At 38.5% G+C, this 21,770-nt stretch overlaps 1 protein-coding gene across 2 annotated transcripts in view; it reads left to right on the forward strand.

Moving 5' to 3' along the window:
* Nucleotides 1–21,770, forward strand: part of SHANK2 (SH3 and multiple ankyrin repeat domains 2) — a 407,070-nt gene that overhangs the window by 230,182 nt on the left and 155,118 nt on the right. For both annotated transcript variants that reach the window (XM_054200512.1, XM_054200513.1), the window contains one exon: nucleotides 16,384–16,459. In XM_054200512.1, the coding sequence (XP_054056487.1) occupies nucleotides 16,384–16,459 (76 nt within the window). The remainder of the gene's footprint in view (nucleotides 1–16,383; nucleotides 16,460–21,770) is intronic.

The following is a 21,770-nucleotide window of genomic DNA, read 5'->3' on the forward strand; positions in this document are numbered from 1 at the left end:
ACCAAGATGCAACATAATTAGTTTTTTCTTATTAGTTTATAGACATTAAGCATGATACCTAATGGAGTTTCAGGAATATATCAGTCTTAAGAGAATTCATTTCCATATCACTACTTGCTTCCAAGAATTAGTCATTTAGACTTACAGAAAACATCTGGAAATGATAACATTTTTTCTTTGCCATTCCTGCTTTTTTAGCCTTTGGATATCTTAAAAGTTATGTTTTGACATTTCTGTAACAGTTAGCAAATATACATTTTTATCTTATAAACGTAAAGATCAAATGCATTTTCAGGTGAACTACTTTAGAACAGGTTTATTGCCTTCCCTTTGTCTTTCGCTGGAGTCTTCGGCATGCTCTTTACGCTCCCTGTGCATCAGTTACCTAAATTGCAACGGTATTCTGAGGAGAAACACCCCAAAGGTTTAGATAGTTGTTCTGACTTTATGAATGTCAACCTACAATAATAAGTGTGTCTTCTACTGTTCATAGTGATCATTTCAGTGATGATTTTCACTTAAATTTAGCCAATTTCACACGAATGGCATTATTTGTGTATCAGCATATGCTCTTTGCTTTAATCTTCACTGAAGTGAGACTGGATTTTGATCAATAACTGGACAAGTTGCTATTCAATTTAATCAGCGTACAATTTAAACCCATGTAACTTTCTAGTCATCTGTTCATGGCAATGTATTTCCGAAGGGTTTCAAAGTGTGCTATAAATAAAACTTTTTAAGTTTCTGTCATAGCAGAGGTCTAAAATCTTAACTTGAACAAGCATTTTACTGTCGCTTTTAAAATAAATTCTTAGTCTAGATTGGACTAAATATTAGAAAATGAAACTTGGAAGTGTTTAGCTTGAGGTGTAGATAAAAGATTGTCAGATTTGAGAGAGACCTACTTTCTGCTGCTTTTTTGAAGCCTTCAGCAGATGAAGAAAAGGCATTTAAGTGCAACTGTTAGAACTAGCAAACTGAAAGCTAACCTAAAGGATAATATATATTCAAGCTGATTTGTTCATGTATGTGTATGCCCCACCTCTTTTTTTCCCTTTTTGTGTTTTTACCCAAAATTTGAAGTTGGACAATAAAAAGTTGCTTTCTTTCTGTAATAGTCTGTTAGGCTAATATAGCAAGTACCTAAGTGAATCCTGTTCTGTTCTCCTTGGACTAGAAATGCCGTATACAGATATTTTCATGATGTAATTTTAAGTGGGCTTGCACATAAAGGAACCTCAAGGTTGGCATTTCAGTTTGGAAAACAAAGGTCAACTTCTCTGCAGAAAACTTTTTATTATAAATGTAATACAATATATGGGATTAATAGTGAAATTTTCATAAGATTCACTTTTCAGAGTAAATTCTTTGTTTCCATTTTTGCAGGACAAATATGGACCTGGTACTTTTGGACATTTTATAAGATACAGCTTTCCGTACTTTGCTGGGATTCCCCTAGCTGCTTCTCCCTGGTTGGGTAGATACCACTTGGTTAGGTTTTCCATGTTTTGTTGCAAAATAAAATTTCCTGATCCTGCCAGTCATGTTTTAAAAAAAAAAATAAACTGCGGGTGTTAATGAAGTAAAAGCAAACAATTATTTTTTTCTTGCATGACATTTTCCATCATGTTCGTTTCACAGTACTTTTGTGGGTCCTGTAGCATTCAGAGTGGTTCAGGTTGTTCTGGCCTTAGGTAGTTAAAATCTAAATGCTGAAGGTATAGCCTGTAGGAGAGCCAGAGACACTATCTGAACTGCTGACTGGGTTTCAAACCTGAAGGTGTTTTATTTCTGTGGTTTGATTAGCGGCAGATTAGGATCAGTATGGTGTCATCCGCTCTAGGAATGAGCTGTACAAGGGAATGCTTGAAAGGTTTGGAATAAGTAATCTCAGTTTACAGTCCTGGCCCTGGGTAGGACCCACTCCCCTAGACAGACTCTTTGATCTCTTGTTTGCTTCATTGCCCTTTGCTGCTTCCTGGAGTCCCGTTCTTCTCCTTTGCAGTTTCTGCTGCTGCTGCTCTGGTCTCGATGTCAGCAAGGAGAACCCTGAGCCTGTTCTCTGCCTCCTGAGTGCTTGCTTCGCTAGATGTGCCCAGTGCGGGAGGTGGAGAGTGCTTAACTGTTGTCTGGAAACAGCACTCATGCAGAATAGAGACCTGACTGCAATTAAAAATTTAAGAGGTCTTTTCCTCCAGAAGTGTGTTTCCTCCTTCTCAGATCCTACTGCTTGTGGTTTAATTGCAATGTTTATTGGCTGAAATCACAGTAATTTCAAGTAGACTTGTCAAGGGGACTACAGCTAGCGTGTTCCTGGCATACATATGTGTAGCATAGATGCTAGATCTCAAATCTGCGCTCCAGACTTTGGAACAGCACTATTTATTCAGTAACCTCACTCTTCTATGTAATTACAACCATTTGGGAGACATTTTCTGTAAAACCTGATATAGACAATCAGAACTTGACAAAATTGTCATTAGAATCATAAAACTGGATCTTTTCAAGGCTGCCCAGTGTTTTCTCTTATCAGTTGTACTACAGTAGTTCATTCTTCGAGAGTGAGGGAAGGGGGAAAATAACTGGGTAGCAATAACAAGTTCAAATAATCTGAAATAACTCTCTGCCTTTATGGCAAAACATTTGTTCATATACAACAGCACCGTCCCTGTTCCACATCATTCAAAATTTTCCTGTGTGACAAGAGGCAGGAACAGGTTGAGGGCAGAGTGGCTTGAGGACAAGACAGGCTGAGGACAAGCTAGGTGATATATATCCTAAAGTGCTCGTGTGCCTGCTGCATGAACCAGATGGGCAATATATGCTGTGTGCCAGAGGTGAAACTTCATCAGGGGGTCTCTGGAGATCTGTATGTGCCATCTAATACAGCTATAAGCATTTGTGACAAAGAGAGAAGAACGGGTGCCCACACTGATATATACTATATATTTGTGCTATATACACAAAGTTGTATATAGCTATGCTATATTGGGTGCTAAATTGCAGTTAGCTTTGGAAGTAGAGACCCACCTATGCCTGACATGTGTGTTGTGGTTACAAATAGATGTTCAGTAGCACGTTAATCAGATGTTATATTTACATAATATATTTTTAAGGATCATTAGCCCTTTAATGCAGATCAAAGTATTCCATTTCCTATTGCTCATCGAAATGACTAAAGTGAAGTATCTTTGACCAATAATGGAAAGAATAGTTTTCATGTACAATGGATTTTCATGGCAAAACAAATGTATGTTATTAACTACACTTGTGTTTTGCAACTGGTATGGTCTGACTTCATTGTTTGCTTGTTACGTGAGAGGTATTTTTAATGCTTTTTCTTTTTTTTCCCTCTCATAGGCAGTGAAAGAGTGGGTTTTAAAAAAACAGAGAAGCAGTTTTGTTTTTAGAATGCTACAACAATATATAGAAGTGATAGCTGTGCCACATTTCTGATAGCTGGGTTGAATCATATTCTTTTCCTCTAATGGCATGCGTAATTGCTCTAGGTTTTCAGGCGTCCTTCACTCGCACTTATTTAGATTAGTGACTGATGCATTTCCATGGAAACCTGCAGCAGGGGAAAAAAAAATCTCTTGGTACAGTGTGGAACTGCAGGGATGTGGGCTTTCAGTCTCAGCCTATAACTTCTGTAAAATAAGACTTCTTGTTTGTGGTCAGCTTGGTTTGGGATTTTTGTTGTTGCTGTTCTTGAAAAAATAAGAAATGTTTCCAGCAGCATTTTGTATAAAAATGTAGAAGACTTGGAAAATCCTACATTTCTTGAGAAGCTTCAACTTTTTTTATGTAGTTAAAATAGTACATTTTGAAATTAAATGTCTGGGATGTTTCTCTTCGTGAAGATGCAGAAACACACAAAACTCAAGTAAGCTGGTTAGAAACTATGGCTGAAAAGTCAAGATCCAAGAAGAGAGTTCAGTTTGGAGGTATTGTGTATAGTTTTAATGAAGAATGGCTGGTTTTTGGAGTGGTGGTGATGGTGGGAAATGGAAAAGTTTTATATAGAGTAGTGACTTCAGTGAGTAAAGTATGGGTACTTCTAAAAACTTTGCACAGTACTATATTGCTTTTCCAATATATTTGGTACATTCTTCATATGCACTGCCTAACCTATAATATCTTTTAGTAATATTATTTTTAGTGCTTTCTTAGGAAAACTTTATTCTTGGCATTCCCCGCAATTTATTCTGATTTCCAGGAGTGTTTAAGGTTGCAGCAGATCATAGATTTTCATCTGTGTTCTTTTACATTGCTCGTACCTGTCTTCACAATACTGAAAGGACAAGTACCTTCTATACTTTTAAAAAGGAGAAATATTTTCAGATCTTGCTGCTTTCAAACTGCAGTGATCCTAACTATTTTGTATGTAGATTCTCTAGCTGTAGCCTTTCAAACCAATGGTCAAATTACAATTTTAGATGTGGCAGTTGTTCACTTTTTGAAAAGAAATTAGCCTGTGGTCTGACCCTGAAACTTGTGTTGCTTAACAGCCGTCAATATAAAGTATCTCTAACTGTATCTATAGATGATTTTTATATTTTTATATATTATATAATGCATATTATTTGTATTATTCTAAAAGCTACATATAGCTTTATCTATATAAGCTGATAAAGCATCACAAGTTCAGTCGATAGTTTTGTACTCCAGTTTCCTTAAAAATGATGCAGTGTTCCTGAGTAATTTTGCTGTCCTGATAGCTTTGTATTTTAGACACGCTCAGTACTGCGGCAAGGAAGTTCTTCCTGTTGAGTGGGGAACCGTACGCATCTGCAGCTCCTTCTTCCACCCTTATCTTCCCCTCCCCGGTCCTGTGTAAACTCCGGTACAACATTGCTTAGCAACATTCTGCTCTGCTAATCTGAGCTATTTGTTCGCTCTGACTGAAGTAATATTATTAAATTATAAGTTATTCTAAGACCCTTACAGTAGAAGTCAGTGTATTCCTCTGGATGTCTGTTGGCTTTTGGTAATGCTATTATTTTATCCACAGTGAAATTCAGACTGTAAAGCCCATATACGCAATCAAAGCAGAGGAAGAAAAGAGACGGAGCGAAGACTTAAACTTTTGGCTTTTGCTTGATTTGTATTTAGCGCTATCTTGTTCTTAGAAATCATCTCCATTTTATAATATTTTAAATACCTGTCACACTACTCTTATGTGATGTTAGGGGGAATAACTTTGGCAAGTTTGGGAAGAGCGTTAAGAAAAAGTGCAATCTATAAATGCAGAACAGAGTGCGAAAGTTATTTTTTGAGACATTTTTACAAATGTCTGAAATATTCCAAGAGAACTGAGCACCCCAGCTCATTGATTTCAGTGCCCCTTGGTAAAGGAGAGGGAAATCAGTATGTTCTGCACAAGGCAAATGAGTTCTCCATATGGCTGATCTAGCAGAAAGTATTAAAAATGCTCTCTTGGCATCCCCGCTGGCCTCCCAGGGCAGTCAGGGGCCTGTTTGATGGCAGGAGGAGGAGAACTTTGTGTAGTTTGACTTGATAGCTAACTGCAAACCTGGCAAAAAGACGTTTGAAACCACTGTGCGTGTCAGGGAGTGTTATGGTGAAAAAGATGGGGAGGTTCCTTGAACGTCTCGCGTATCTCCCATGCACAGCAGATGATGGCTTCTTATGTATTCAAAATGTTATCTATTATTGAAGTGAGAGAATTTGACAGACCATTGATCCTGAATATAGCTGGGGAAGATTTAGACTTGAATGAGGTTTCATAAGGGAGGAAATTGAGGGGAAACATTTGTATCACCATTGATGATAAAAGCCCATAATAACTCTTGTTGAAACTTGCTGTACATGAAAATTAATGATTTTTGAAATTGAATAGAAAAATGGCTTTTCAGGGCCTGTTTTTCCTAATCCAGCCCAAAATAGTTCTCCATCTGTTTTTTCCACCTTAGGGTGCAGAATGACCTTCTTCAAAGCAGTTGGTTATCTTTGTGTGATTGTAAACATGTCTCAGGTAGGAGGAATAAGCTGTGGTATGCAGACTAGACCACAGCTCCCGCCACACAAGCAAATGCAGAGTTCTTTCACAAACTTCTAATCGAGTTTCCCTAAATTTAAGGCTAAGTTACTGAAAATTGTTATCTGCTACTCTTTAATAACATTGACATGAATATTTCTATTAGATTGCTGTTCGGGTTCTTGTGGAAGATTTATAACCATGTGAAAAAGATTGATTAAAATGGTTTCTGTTTTGTCATCTCTCCTCAGAAAATAAATACCAAAGCTGGCACTCTAATAACTAGAACTGACCAAAATGAGAAGGCTATTCTGGTGTTTTGTTGTTGTTGTTGTTGTTGTTGTTGCTCTGTGACATCCCAGGATACCTGCAATAGGGAAAGTGGCACTTACTGTCACCTCTTGAATGTTTGCAGGAAACTTTCCATGGGGGGGCATCTGGCACCTTCCCAATGGTCGACTGGACTGATCCAGTCTCATGTGGCTTTGTGTTTGCTTCCAGCTGCAGAACTTCATCTCTTTAGCAGAAGTAAACAAATTCTGCTCGCAGTTTCGAGAATAGTGGTAACTGTAAGAAAATCGTAATTAATTAATGAATGAGATAGGTGCCAAGTTTTAAAATACTACTTGGATTTCCTTTTTTTTTTTAGTCTAAAAGTGTGTTTTTCCTTGGGTTTCTAGGTTGGGTGTGGAGCTAAAGCAAGCTTCTTCCTTGTGAGTGGCGGAGAGCAATTTTTGTTTGCCCTTTCCTTTTTTTTTTTTCTTTTTTTAAGCCCTCTTCTACTTTTAAGGGCTGAAAGTAGAAATATTTATAAACTGAACATTTTGTTAGTGTACCAACAATGAATCCTGCAAAGTCTCCACTTTGCTCCCACCTGTGAGCATGTTATCACATTGTCTCTGTTTGCAGTGTAGTGGTTTGGGACTTTAAATTGTCCCTGCTGCTCACAGAGGTGTATTCTTGACTTAAAATGAATGACACTTATCGAAATATGGGAAGTTAGTGTTTGCATAAAGTAAAGCATGTGCAGAAGCATTGCAAGTTGGGGACTGCAAAATTAGCATCTACTGAGTGTGAAAAATAAAATCCCGCTATTAAGCAAACTGTTAAGCCAAGTTTTTGACTCCTGCCCTTTGTTACAGGCCATCATTTTGGATTATGCTGCTGTTATCAGGGAGAACGCTGCAGTCATTGACTAGAATATTTGCAGGAAAGAAGGAAAATATGAAATAAGGTGTTACGATTACAGACTTTTGTACCACAAATCAGTTCCAAACAATTGGAACATCACACCACCTGAGCTTTGTAGTTGAACAAACCATCCTGACCTTCAGGATAAGGAATATTTGCAACAGATGATATTGCCAGCAGGCAGTAAGTCAAGATTTCTTTGTTCTGAGTAAAATGGAAAAATAAGATGCCTTTATTTAGGTGTTCAGGACCAATTTGGGAATTGACAGTGAGAACTGGTTGTTATAAAGTATCCACTACATATTGCCAGTCTGCAGCAAAGGGTAAAGCAAAGTGCATTGAAGTTGCTTTATGTGGACCCAATTTTGTAAAAACAGCGTGTTTCAGCAATGATCGAAACATGTGCCAACGGACGAACCCCATGCTCGGTTGCTGGAATCTCTGTGGTCTGGTACCAGCCCAGGTCAACATCCATCTCTTTACCAGCCACAAAGTCTGTGAAGCCTAATAAATCTTGGGGCAAAGAAGGGAAAAAAAATACCTCCTCTCCCAACTGGTTTCTTTTGATGACACCACCCAGACTAACATCTGCAGATGGTTGATTAATTTTTCTGCTGCAGATGGGTTGTAAATGAGGGGCAGAGGGAAGGAAGGCCTGCATTAAGCCCAAAAGGAGAGCTTCATAGGGAAAGATCAAGTTAGCACCACTGTGTTTTGGAAATATTTGGCAAAGGAGGGAAAAGCCATGCAAGAATAAACTGTCTGCTGCTCCTGCTCTGCAAACAGATCAGCAACAGTTTGCCTAACACAGGGAAGTTCTGAAACAAAATCTACCTCAGAGGTTTGCCTCGATTTTAATGCATATATAGCTTTGCTTCTTCATAAGACACAAAGATGAAGTTAGGTTTCCAGTCAGATTTAAACTTTAGCGACAGAATTGTATACATAGCTGGTAAAGTTGTTAAAAGAATACTGATTTCCTTCTATTGAGCTCTGTAAGCCTTATGCAGCGTTAGAGAATCAGCAGCAAATATTTCGACAACTACTTGCTGTTTTATTCAGGTATAAGTGAGGTTTTTGATAAATTAAAGGGAAAACTAATGACATGGGAAACCAATGTTGTTCCATAACTGCCTCTCCAGTAGGTCTAACATGCGTATTTCAGTTATGGAGGTTTCTCTTACAAACAAACTTGCTGATTTGCTACATTGATCAGCCATTTCAGCATCCTTTGAGTAAGCTAATTCAGTGTATTCCAGCTCATCTTTCTCTAAGGGCGCAGGCGGGAATCAACATCAGTTTTCCTTTCTTTTTTAAAAATAGAAGTTAGCAAGGGGAAAAAAAAAAAAAAGACAGGCAGGGGACATCCAAGGATTTGATATTCCAGTCAAGGAATCATCCTTGAGACATTTTTATGCCTATTCTCAGATCTGAAAAACTTCAAAAACTGCAAAGATTTGCTATTTCTCAGCTTCAACTGAAAGAAATATTGGCTGAGAGCACCACATCAACCGAACACTGGGATTCAAAAAAGTCATCTACAAGCTTAAAAAGAAGAAAAATGAATTATGAATTAAAGGTTTTCATTAGTTTACAATTTAAAATGCCTTCATCATGTATTTCTTTTTTCTGGATCCTCATAGTTTATCCTTTCTAATGAAGCAACGGTGTTATTACTTCAGATTGGCAAAGATATGAAAAAGATAATTGCAGTTTCTTCTGAGTTCTTGGGTGGAACATACCTGCAGATTTCAGTTTCATAAGTTTTAATACCCCTTTAACAGAAGCAGGCTGTACTTGCATCAAGTATTGCTTACAAATCTTACAAATTCCTTATACATTCCAGCTTCAAAATTATGCACACTAATGTTCAGGAGGGAGTGAAATCCCAGTCAAGATTTTGAAGACAGCACATAGGAGGAAATAACACTCCAATCCCTTCAGTGCAACAACTGTTGTTCTTAAAAAGCAAGGATCCTACGATAAAATAGTTAGGGACAAATTCTGTTTATATTTCTTAATCACATTTTTACATTTTTTGTACAGATGTTTAGAATCCAAGATCCTACTCTGCTTGATTTAGAGGAGGATCCCTGAAAAGATCTTTTCTATGGCTCCAATGACTGCTCAAAGACAGAAATATGAAATATTATGCTAAACAATTGTATCATAGGCCTGAAAATCCTTCTCACTTATCAAAACTTTAATGTACCATATTTCATAGAAGATCCCAGTTTTGCGGAATCTCCACTTTCTAAGGAGGAAAGGGAATAGGGAAAATAGGGATTTTACTAGAGAGCTTATTGAGACTTCACAGTATGTGGTATGAAGAGTGTTGGTTTTTTCTTTTAATTCAATTCTTTTCTGGAGCAAAGTTCATAGTGTGTTTGTTATCAAGAAGGTCATTTGTTACTCGAAAGCAAAATGCAGACGTAACTAGTAATTAGTTAAATCAGTGAAAATATGAAAGTTTTATGCTTACAACATGCAGAAAGGAATAGGGTAACTCTTCATGCTTCTGGCTTGCAAAATGTGACATTTATTTCCTTAATACGTTGTTTCACACATACTTGACATTACATTACCATCTAAATCAAAGCTTTACAAAGCTTTAGTTATGTTGTGATTTGATAGTAACACTGTGGGGTGGATTTGTAGTCCATGGCCTTTGTGTGAAACAAGCAGGTACTTAAGTTATGTCTGTCATTCATTAATCTGGTCACATAAAATAGCACTTTTTTAACCAGCACATGATATAGAATTGGTTATCCTACAGCAGCATGAACCTGTGATGCAATGATGGGCTTATTTTATTTAATAAATTGGAAAAACAGGGGCTAAATAAGTTTTAGGACAAGAACATCCACTTTAAGTTCAATTTTTGAGACATGGTTTTGCCAACAAAGCTGCTACCTCATTTTGCTTGTGGCTTCCTCTACATAGAGATAATTTGGCGTTGTTTAGTATGGCAAATATTTTGAATGTGCATGTACTTGGGATAGAAAAGTAAATGCTGGTCTTAGTGATGTTTTCAATGCATATACTTTTTTGCCACTTCTTTTTTGTAGGGTCAAATTTTTCTGTGATACTGTTGAATCAGTTTTAGGAAAGGCTCATAAGAAAGGCGCACTGTCTTGTTGCAAAATAAGTGTATGGATAATGGCTAGGAAAAAGTGCACTTGAATTGTGAACTTCTATTAACTTTATGTTATGGAACAAAGAATTTTAGCCTCCTTTCCTCAGCTTTGAGTACTTTTGATCTAAGCCCCAACGCAAATAGTTGTGAAAGCATTTTTTCCACAGGAAGGAGAAGACGGTGCAGAGTGAAAGCCTCCTCCCACTGTTGGGCATTGCTTGCCATCAGGCGCGGGCAGAGTGCTGTACCTGAACCTCTTTTCACAACAAACATCTGTAACTATCTATTGTATTTGTGAAACTTCTCCTTAGATGTCAGTGGGAAGACGGAAGGAAGAAAAGCTTCATGTTTTGGGATGGTGCTAAATCGTTGAATTTACTGTGCCCAGCTGAAGAGCAAAGGGAAAGACTCTGGCTCTACTTTTGAATTTATTTATTTTTTACTATGTTTGGGTTGAAAAAGCATTTCTTAGTTTGCAGGCTTATTTCTTCTTGCTGGAAATTGGCTTAGAACAGACTGAAATCATTTCTTAAATTCTGGTAGCTTAACAAGTGCAGTGAGTAGGTTGGAGTAGCAGTCTAACCTGACTTTACCAGTCAGCGATACTGGGAAGGTATCTGCTGCTCTGTGTTGTCTCTCCAATATCACACATAAATTAGGCTGTTACACCTTCATTTTCTTTGTTCATCCTATGGACGTGTCGATCACTGTAAACCCTTCCCAGAGCGCTGGCAAGCAGTCTGACAACATACCCACTGGCAGAGCAACCTCTCGCAGTTTCCTAGGAAACACGGCCGCAGAAATACCCTGCGAAGAATAAAAGGAATGAAGACAGTTGCTTTGGGATTTTTCCCCCCCTAGTTCTTTACTCTTCCAAACAATATCAAATATGTAAGCAGGCTACTACAAATAATAGTGTCAGTGTGGTAATCAGGTTGTCTGTTGTGACAAGCCTGCAATAGTTACGTGCTAATCACTCAAGAAATTAGAGCAAGAATGGAGTTCTCTGTGGGTTAGAGTCCAAATTTTATTTCTTGCTTTTCATGTCAGTGATTTTTCAGCTCTTGATAACGTCTGCAGGCACTGTTGGAGTCCTGTGGTCAGTTCTGAGGCTAACACAGCGAAGCTGCAGGGAAGTCATACACATATTTCTCGGTTGAGGAAAGCCATCACTCCTCCTAAGGTGGAAGAAGAAAAGGAGAAAATGTTTTTCACTTGCATCTTCTCAATGTTAACCTTTCTTCGAACCCCTATAAAGTCCATTCTGGAATGGCAGGGTTTGAGTCTGTTGCTTACTGAAATGTCTGCAATAATAGATTCTTATAAAGAAAAAGCTAGGGCTTTATTGTTTTTATTACCACTATTGCACAGTCCAAATAGCTTATTTCTACTGCAACTCCATTGGCTTCAGTGGAGAAAGGACCAGGAAAAAACCTGCCACATTAGTTTGTTCCTTGCAGACTATTCTATGGCTCTCATCATATTAGGACTCACGTTACTCCTAGATGGCACATTAATTGATGTGAATAAAACCTCTTGGGTGGTTTTGGGGCTTTTTGTGGTGTTTTCTCTTTTAACAGAAAGTAGGGAGCTTTATGGTGATATTGTGTTGTTATAGAAAATGGTTTCAGTAGCTGTAGAAGGAACCTTCTTTTCCACGTAAATAGTTTTTACCCCATGACCGGCTGTGCAGTACTTTGAGAGTTGTGTTGTTAGCTGTCACCTTTATCCTGATACTTCATGCCCAGGTATGTCCTGTTGCTGTAACCTATAGATGGGTGAAGGCCTGTGTAGAGAAATTCCTCTAACCTATAGATATTAGGAAGAAATACAGTGGAGTAAATCTAATAAAATATGGGCTTCTCAAGAGATCTAGAAATTTCAAATGATAGACCAATGTTCCTTTTTTCTGGCAATGCAAACACTGGTATTCTGTTTTGCCTCCCAGAATAACTTTTGATCTGATCCAATTAGATGGCAATGACTTTTCATCTGTGGTGACAGATGTTCTTCTCAGTAATAATGCAGTAATATATACACTGCTAAATAATGTTTTTCTGGACCTTCTTGTCTGTATCTTCTTGCTAGTCTTTTTAATCTGTCTGCAGTCAAGTTTAAAAAGAAATGCTCAAGGGATTCTGCAGGTAAAGATTCCATAAATGATGATGGGGTTATTAGGAGGTGGTCCTAACTTGCTCCAAAGCACTCTGATTAAAAGTGCTGGTCTTCAGAAAACCTGGGGACATAAGAATGGGTAAAAATCCAGTGAAACCTGGAACTAACCCCTTGGTGCTATTGTACCTGTCATAGTGCTACTACGCTATTATATGGCTTGAATTCAGGAAAGCATTTGTTAAAAAATTGCCTACAGGTTCTTTGTATTCTTTAGTCAAATTTGAGAAGGGAACCTTTAAGTGGGGATTTTTTTCTTCTTCTTTTTTTCCTTTTTTTTTTTTTCTTTTCTTTTAGTATCCAGTCAATAGGATGGCAGATTCCTGATCCCTCCCCCCCACTTTTGGATGTGTGTACTCATGCTGTGCAGTAGGACAGACTGGAACCTGAGTCAGAGGTTAGGGAAAGAGGGTAATTAAAGAATTTCCACAGCAACCTGGGAAACATACCACTTAGCCTTGAGTTCAGGGATTTGTAAGGCTAATGGTTTCCCAAATAATCACTGTGAATACGACTGCACACAAAGCAGTGGGGGGAAGTAGAGGGGTGGGAGAGACAGGCAGCAGATACAAGCTGCAGCTGAAGAATGCTGGCTTTGCAATCCTAAGTAGCTGAACAAAGCTGTCTGTCTTACTGCGCCTTTCCGTTCCTCCCACCCACTTTGTATTCGTTAATAGCACTGAAATATCATGCTCTAGAAAACAGTTTCTGCAGAAGAAACATCTGGCTCCTTAAGGCTCAAGCAGTGGCTTTAAGATTTCCAAAATAGTCTTCATCATACTTTGCTTTTTTAATTATGTCTAAGTGACTTCTGAAAACAGGCCCGTGGTAAACTCTGAGTGGAATCCAGGTTTATGTTTTTCTGTCTTTCTTATTATGCCTCTTGATATTAATCTGATTTTTAGGATGGTGTGAAAAAGAATGTTCCCCGATGGGGAACAGACTGCAATTCATGCAGGTCACTCTATTCCACATCACAGCAGGGCACTGGATTTGGAAGCAAAACTTGTAAACTTAGCAACAAAGGCATGACCCGTAAAATTCACTGAACCCCTTACAGCACATTAAGAGGTACAGTCATACAGTGAGCTACTTCAAAACCAAATCTCTTTGAGCAGCTGTCAATGTAGCCTTGGGTACCATTGCTGCTCACTGCACTTAAAGCTCTTATTCCGTGAAATTCTGAAAAAAAACCATGTTGTCCTCCAGCCCTGCAGCTAACGTGCTGGCTGGCTGAGCTTTGGTTGTGTCTAGGTGGGTGCTAGGTGAGTCCTGGAGCAAGGGATGTCCTTTTTGTGTCTTCCAGAAAGGCAGGGGGGTAAGGGCAGTAGGAGCTGGAACCTGGGGTAAAGGTAAGGCCTCTTTGGCAGAAAATACAGGTTGGAGGTGAAGGACAAAGGGAAAAAATAAGCCAATACAAAACTATCTTGAAGCATTCATATTTTAATAGAGATTTTCTTTGGCCATCCTATAGGATAGGGCTGACTAGTCTCCACAAAATTCATATAAATGTATATATTTCTGTTTTTTCTTAGTACTGCTTCTCTTGTATCTTAAAATTGGAGCACCACTATGAAGAAATAACTTGCTTACTCTTTTAGCCAGCTGCAATCTGCACGTATATTTTCAACCATAATTCCTCTTTATTACGGATGTATTTGTATTTATGTCTCCAGCTGGGGGCATGATCCAGTTATGGGTTAGCTGAACTGGTTAAACCAAGGAAAGATGCATTTTGTCAACCCTTCTTCCCAAAGTCTGCCTCCCAGTACGTTCTTCTGCAGCGTGTTGCTTGGCCATGTTTAAAGCCTGTCATCCTGCACTGATGTATTTGTTCCCTCTGCAAAGTAGCACTCAGTCATCTGACAGCACTACCTCTCACGGTAATTTTTAACATCCTTAAAAGTTGTGACACAGAGAGGGTGTGCCTTGAGGGCTGTGTCTAGCTTGGAGAACTAATAAAATGTGTTTGGATGGAGTCAGGCTGTCCTTCAATGAAAAATTCCTCAGCCATGCAGATGAGAATTTCATGGTCCCAAGCTAAAGCAGAAACTTTGCAATTTGACTTTTGATATCTGTTAGCCTAACTTAATGTGATTGCATTGGAGGACCAAGCTGTATTTCAGCAAGACTTTTTCCTGTCTCAAAAACTAGTTTCTGCAAAAGTATATTCCCTTGAGTGAAGAAGCCATATAAAAAGGGGCTGCACTAAAGGTATTCGTCTAAGGATGAATACACCAAAATATTATTGTGGTAAAGGTTGAGTAAGGCTCAGAAAATTGATACATTTGAACAACAATTATTGTAATACATAAAGCTACTGAAGAAGGTTCCTTACTCTCTTTTTTGGTTAATGTTTTACTTTATTTGAATGCCTCCTTGGAAGTAAGTTTGTGTGTGTTTTCCATTCATTCTGAAGAAGAATGTAACAATGATTTACCTACCTACCTCTACAATCCTTCTGTCTTTCCCTGCAAGTGTAATTTTTATATATATATATATATTTATATTTATATCTATATATACACACACATATAGTGATAGCCTTTCAGCAAACGCCTCTTAGACTATGCCCTTTGCTGTGCAAACTGAAGCAACCAAATTCAGGAGTAGCTTGTGCATCTTTTCCACCTGCTTGATTTATTGGTGCTCCTGTAGGTACCTACTGAAAGAATAAATGAGAAAACATCTTTCCAATCCTAGAGGAGAGAGAAGTTTAGCTCTGATGTCTGTTGTTCTATAGACAGAGTTCTAAACTAAGTACTTTAACTGTTATAACCATACTAAACCAGTGTTAAAGTTGGTGAATTGTAGAAATACTTGGTCATAACATGTGATCATAAGTGCTGCAGGTTGATGTAATGCTGCAACCACTAGATGTGGGAGCTGCTTCAGTGGGATGAATGTTTTTTCCTTAAGAAAAGCATAAGTATCAAGTTTTAATGTATTTGAGTTTTTAAATGCCTTTTTTAGTAGATGTATTGTTGCCTTTTATTCCTTTGTTTTTCACGTTTCCCAAATATGGGGTTTATATCTTTTTTATGTCACCCCATATCCCTCAGTTGTTCGTATTGTTTGCTTTTGCTATGTAATGGTAGTACCGGTTTCATAGCACTATTTCCTGTGAGATTTGATTGATGGTGATTAATGTGGGCAGCTACTTTCCCCCTACCCCATTCTCCATTTGCCTAGTAAAATTATAGAATAGCTCTAGTTTTGTGCGTGTGCGTGCATATGTGTGTGTTTAAACAAAAAATAGTTTGCATTCTTTTGGCTATTTTTCCAGCCTTTCTGAAATGTGTAGCTGTTTTTTCTTCTTTCCTTCTTCCTGTATTTTCCCTCTTAGTCCAGGCTATAAAAGAACCAATGATTGGAATTCAAAGGTTTTGCCACTGAGAATATGGCTGGAACTTTAAAACTTGTGAATTACATGATCTACAAGAAGTTCCCCTTGTTCACTTGATGTGTATGATATGATAAAAGAATGTCCCAACTCCAAAGTCAAAATTCTTTTCAAACCACCTTGAAGCCATGTTAATTCACTGTAAGGGAACAAAAGGAAACAGTTTTTTACTGTGAGGGTGACTGAGCACTGGAATAGGTTGCCCAGATCATGGAGTCTCCCTCCTTAGGGATATTCAAAAGCTGGTTGGACATGGTCCTGGGTGACTGGCTCTAGGTAGCCCTACTTGAACAGGGAGGTTGGTCAAGATGACCTCCAGGGGTCCCTTCTGACCCCAACCATTCCATGATTCTGTGATAAGTACTGTAAGTTTTCTTTTCTTGATATATAGCAGAAAATCCACTTTGAAATTGCAAATTAAACCAGTACTTGATTAAGAAATACAGGAGTAGTATTAAAAGTTCTCTTTTCTTTGTGCAGAAACACGAACAGATAGAACAAAGAAACTCTTTAGACACTACACAGTTGGATCCTATGACAGCTTTGATGCTTCAAGGTAAGATTTTTTCTTTTTGGTCGCAATCTGTTTACAAAACCTTTCTGGGTTTCATTTAATTGTTACTTTTTGTTTAGACTTTTGAGGGAAAGAGGGAATCAGGTTACTAAACAGAGCTTCTCAAGATATCATTTTACATCTAAACTGTTTTTTATCACTGCTTACTTTTTTTCATATGCGATGGGTCTACAAAAATAGTGAGTAACGAAGTAATGAGTGTCATTCTTGTTTTCGTGAGTGGTGAAAGAGATCAGCATTTCAAGAAGCAGTATGTTCCAGCTGCTTCTACAGTCAAGGACCACTTAAGCTGTTGGATACTTCACAAGATCAGACCTTCTATATCTGTTCACAGAATCATACTTGCTGACAAGAAGACCTAAATAAAATTTTGTGATTTGTTGTTCTGAATGGTATCTTAGGTCCTAAGTAGAAATTAGGCTGTTAAAAACGAGGAATTTAGACATTAGAAATTATATTATTTATTTGCAGTTTCTGCTGAGTATTCATGATTTTTAAGCAGGTTCTTCGACATGCATCATATACAGTGGAAATACAGCCCGCTTCTGGTAGAAAGAATGATTTTAAAGCACAGAACCTCAGTTAGCTGTTGGTATCTTCTTGAGAAAACTGTGGTGGCGTGCTGGAATCGTTATGCTTCTTTGCTGAGTAATTACAGCTTGGGGTTTTTTTAGTTTTGAAGAAAAACACCTTTTTTGTAGAGAATTCTGAGACGTGTAAAGTAACAATGGCAGAGTTTCATATAGCACGCTATTTTTTGAAAAAGGAAAAAAAATGTGGTTAATGTTTCTTTTATTATGTGATCTTAATCCTTGTTCTGAGGGCCATGTGTAGTTTCTATGCCAGTTAAACAATTTGGGGAGGGAGGATGGAGTTGAAGTCAGCTGAAGTAGTTTGGATACCCAAGATGTCCTTCTGTGCTCCTGACAGTCGGTGTGTGGAGCTCTGAAAGGCAGGGGGCCTGCTGGTTGTCTGCTCTATGGAGCCTATAAGTATTTGGAAAATATATAAATCTGCAGTCCCTTGAGTTGTGATTTGAAAGAGTGTTGCAATGTTGGATGAAGAGGGAAGGTTTGGTGACATGGTGGGGGAAAAAGCACAGGCTTGTGGGTTGGCTACAGTCATCCCACCTTGGAGGCTCTGGTCTTCCTGTTAGTGTATACGGTGTGCTATAGGGCATCAGCTCTTAGGAACAGAGGACTTAGGAACAGAGAAACCCCATTTCAACATCTTCCATGTATTCCCCTGTCATGATCAGCCAAGTTACCAAGGCTTTGCATGGTTGGACAACAATGTGGTTGACTAGGTAGTCTAATAATGATAAAGCTGTCAAGAGAAGCTGTTAGTCTGTATATGAAACACATAACTGTTCTGCAAAGCCGGCTAACTGGTTACTAGTTACATTTCCAGTGAGCAGAGTGGGCTTTTCACAACATTCTTTGAGTGACAATTCTATGAAGCTCAAAGCCTTGTCTATGTATTTCAGTGTTAATGGATAGGATTGTTTCCGTCAAACTAAAAGCTGCGGCCACAGCATATTGCCTCAGAGATAGCAAATAGTCCCACTTGGAAACCTCCTCCTACTTTCTAACAAAAGATTTTTTCATTTGAAAATGTCACTACTATCAAAACTTTTTTTTTTGGGTGTGGTGGTGGTGGGAGCTATTGATTCTAAAGCATTCGGATTTTTTGTTGTCCTTCTCCCGAGAAAATTCAGGTCCATTATTGGGAGGCAGCAATACCACCTGCCTTTCTGAAATAGGCAGTACCATATCGCTTAGAGAGGTTATTTTGAAAGCAGGAGGCCAAAAGCCACGTTCAGACCGTGGGCTTGAACCCCCTGTCAGTGGTGCTCGAGTATATCTTTTAACCAGTGGGCTGTTGGGATTGAATGGATTAGACTCCCTGGTTTTGGGAAGTCATGGGAAGTGTGTGAGATGTCTGGGGGGAAGAGAGGATGGTTGTTGGTTTAGTTTTGGATTGGGGTTTGTTTTTTTTTTTCCTCTTAAGGTGACGAGTTTGTGCAGTGCAACAGCAAAGCTCTCAAAAAATTTACATTGCTTGATTCAGGACCACAGCTGAGCAGGAGAGTTTGTCAGATGAAATGACAGGTTTTGTACAGCCTTATTATTGAGAAATTAGGTATGAAGTATGTCTGCAGTTGTTCCTGATTTTGGCATCGATATCTATTGTCTGAGCAGTAAGAGAGAAAGCAACAGAGTTCTGGCACCTTCTGAGTAAAGCAGAGTTTTGAAGAAAACTCAGAGAATCTGAAATCCAGTGGACCCATTTTGAAGAGTAGTAGTGGAAATTGAGAGGGAAAGGTAAGAGAGGGTAGAATTAATGGGAAATTCCAAGAAATACAGTAGAAAGGCAGACTTGCTTAACACACTTTTAAGTAGAGAAAAGTACAGTAATTTTAGAAATTTTGTTAAATGACGTGAGGAAAAATTTTAAAAAAATGGTTTTGGTGTCCAGGTTTCCAAACCTAGTTAGTTGCTGGAAAAGAAAAACTTGTTTCTCTGAGGTGCATATAATAACTTACTGTAATGATGTATTTACAGAGAACACACACCATGATGAAAGGCAGACTTCCCTTTTCATCCTTTACAAGCATGACATGTAGTTAAATGCTGTTCTGATACTTTTTTTCTAAGCCAAAAGAGAGTTTGAGGACTTGCTGTCCTAAAACTGCAATAGCACACAAAGTTGCGTTTCAGATACTTGACTGAGGCTGCAAATCAGCTTTTTGTACATCTGAATGGTAATTTTACTGGTGCTTACGTATTGCTGCTAAAGAAAAGGAATTTGCGTTTAAGAATCTGACTGGAGATTAGTATTTCTTGTTAGGATGTACAGATTTAATTCCCAGCATGGGCTTCTTCAGGGAGGGGAATTGTTGGAAAAAGGCAAACAAGGTGTCAAACTACCAGCAATTCTCGATATTTCCAAATTTGTACTGCTTTGATTGCTTTCTCTGTTATCATTTCCTGTCAAAGTAAAGGAAGAATATAGTAAAACAGATTTGACTGCTTGCAGCTAAGTTTTAATAAACATTTGTTAGAAGGCAATTGTGCCTATGTATTAGAAGAGCTTTGAAACCCAAGTATTCACAAAGCCCATCCAGTTCCTTTCTGGAGATGATGTGGGGGAGTGAGGGGAAGTGTCTGCCCCCTTCTCTTTTTCCTTCCCCCTCCCAAAGGGCAAAAATTGCCGAGAAGAAACACTATGTTCAGAAATCTATATTAATGGGCTTATTCACATGCAGGAAAATACATTGTACATGGCATTTTTCATCTTTAGGAAAATGTGCAGCTTGAGTAATGGAGGTTCATTAAATCTTATTTCAGCTTTGCATAAGAGATCAGTTATCCATACATTAGCACTTCAGAAAAATGGGTACTGTGCTTACTAGTATGTAGAAAGGCAGCGAGACTTGCTTGCCAGTACAAATAGTCATTAAATATCATACAAATATAATATTTGAAACTACCAGGTCTAATGTATTATCTGCTTTAAATACTGATGGGATGAATTAATTCCGTTGTGCAAAAATGATGTCTCCTGCAGCTGTCATGCGCTGCTACTGCTGACATTCCTTTACAGGGATTCTTTTACTATTTTATTAAAATCTTTTAAGAACTAATTACTTTCAATCATTTTCCTTTAATCTGATGAAGATCGACATATGTTGAAGGGAAGGTTAGGCTTTGTTGTAATGGCATACATGTGAGAGAGGGTGAAGTTTCCGATCCTGTACTGGATGGACAGGAGCCCCTGGACATTTGTCCTGGGCTGCGGCTCTGGAGGCTGAGGTGGCAAGTGGGACAAGCAAAGTTTCCTTCTGCCTCCCCAAATGGAACGACACCATGAGCACCCACGGTGTCAGACCCCAGGAAATGCCATGCCCGAGGCTGTACTTTGTTGACATCCCTTAGAGCCGCAGAGAGGAGCAGAAAGCAGAATCATAGAATAGAATGATAGAATGGTTTGGGTTGGAAGGGACTTTTAAGGGTCACGTAGTCCAACCCCCCTGCAGTGAGCAGGCACATCTTCAACTAGATCAGGTTGCTCAGAGCCCCGTCCAACCTGACCTTGAATGTTTCCATGGATGGGGCAGCTGCCACCTCTCTGGGCAACCTGGACCAGTGCCTCACCACCCTCAGTGTATAAAATTTTTTCCTTATATCTAGTCTGAATCTACCCTCTTTTAGTTTAAAACCATTTTCCCTTGTCCTAAAGACCAGATATACCAACAAAGTTGCAAGGAGATAATGTCAGGCTGCTTTGACACGTCTCTGGAGTTTTGCGTCTTCCCTGTGTTTGTGGTAAGCAGTGATCAAGACAACCATGGGACAGTGTTTTTAAGAGCTGGGGGAGGTGGATCCCAATGGGTTTGTTAGGAAAAATGTTTGTTTGGCTCTGTCTTGTCTAGGCCGGATGGGCAATATTGTGGCCAGCGAAGCAAAAGCTTCCAAAGTATTACAAATATTCTTCAGAAGTCCAGTTAAGGTTCAGGACTACATTTCATTCAAACAAAATTATTTGTACGTCTTAAATCAGTTATTTCATGGAGTCTTCTTTCATCAAGGTCAAATTCCAGTTTAGTAACAGAAATTATTGTTAAGGCATAGAACAGATGTTGGAATTTTAAAAAATTCTTTATTTTTTAAAAAATTAAAAATGAGGTAAACCTTTAGAAATGGTAGGTTTTTATCTGCTTTTTAACTGAAGTGAGGGAATTGATCAATTCTCTCACTGTCCTAAGATAGGACCGTGAATTTTTAAGTCAGGAAAATCAGAGAGAAGGCAAAATGAAGTTATCAAATTATGTTAAATTAATTAGCTGTTTAATTTCAAATGTAAAATGTTAGCACCTTTTTAAATGTGACTGATGACTTAGTGGTAACTTAGTTTTCATACTCTGGAGACATAAATGAATGGGCAATATTGGTACTATGTAAAGATTATAAACTTGATTTGGTGGAAAACATGATCCAGTTGCCTTCATGCATTTGGAAACTTTAGAACACGAGTGGAAACTTTTGCTGCTGCATTAATCGCACCATCTCCCTCCCATCCCCAACAGAATAGTGAAATAGCAGAAGTCAATAGCATAACTGAAAGCCAACTTCCATGCAATTATGAAGTATGTGGTGTAAATGTAAGGTTTCCTGTCTCTTCTGTGTCTTCGCTGTCTTCACAGTGCAATCGACTTTCACATCTTTTGGGTTTTTTTTTCCTAACCGCTTTAACTGGTACTAATCACTGCATGGGAGAAGTTTTCTTGGTG

This window comes from Rissa tridactyla, chromosome 4 (genome assembly GCF_028500815.1).
Source record: "Rissa tridactyla isolate bRisTri1 chromosome 4, bRisTri1.patW.cur.20221130, whole genome shotgun sequence".
Lineage (NCBI taxonomy): Eukaryota > Metazoa > Chordata > Aves > Charadriiformes > Laridae > Rissa > Rissa tridactyla.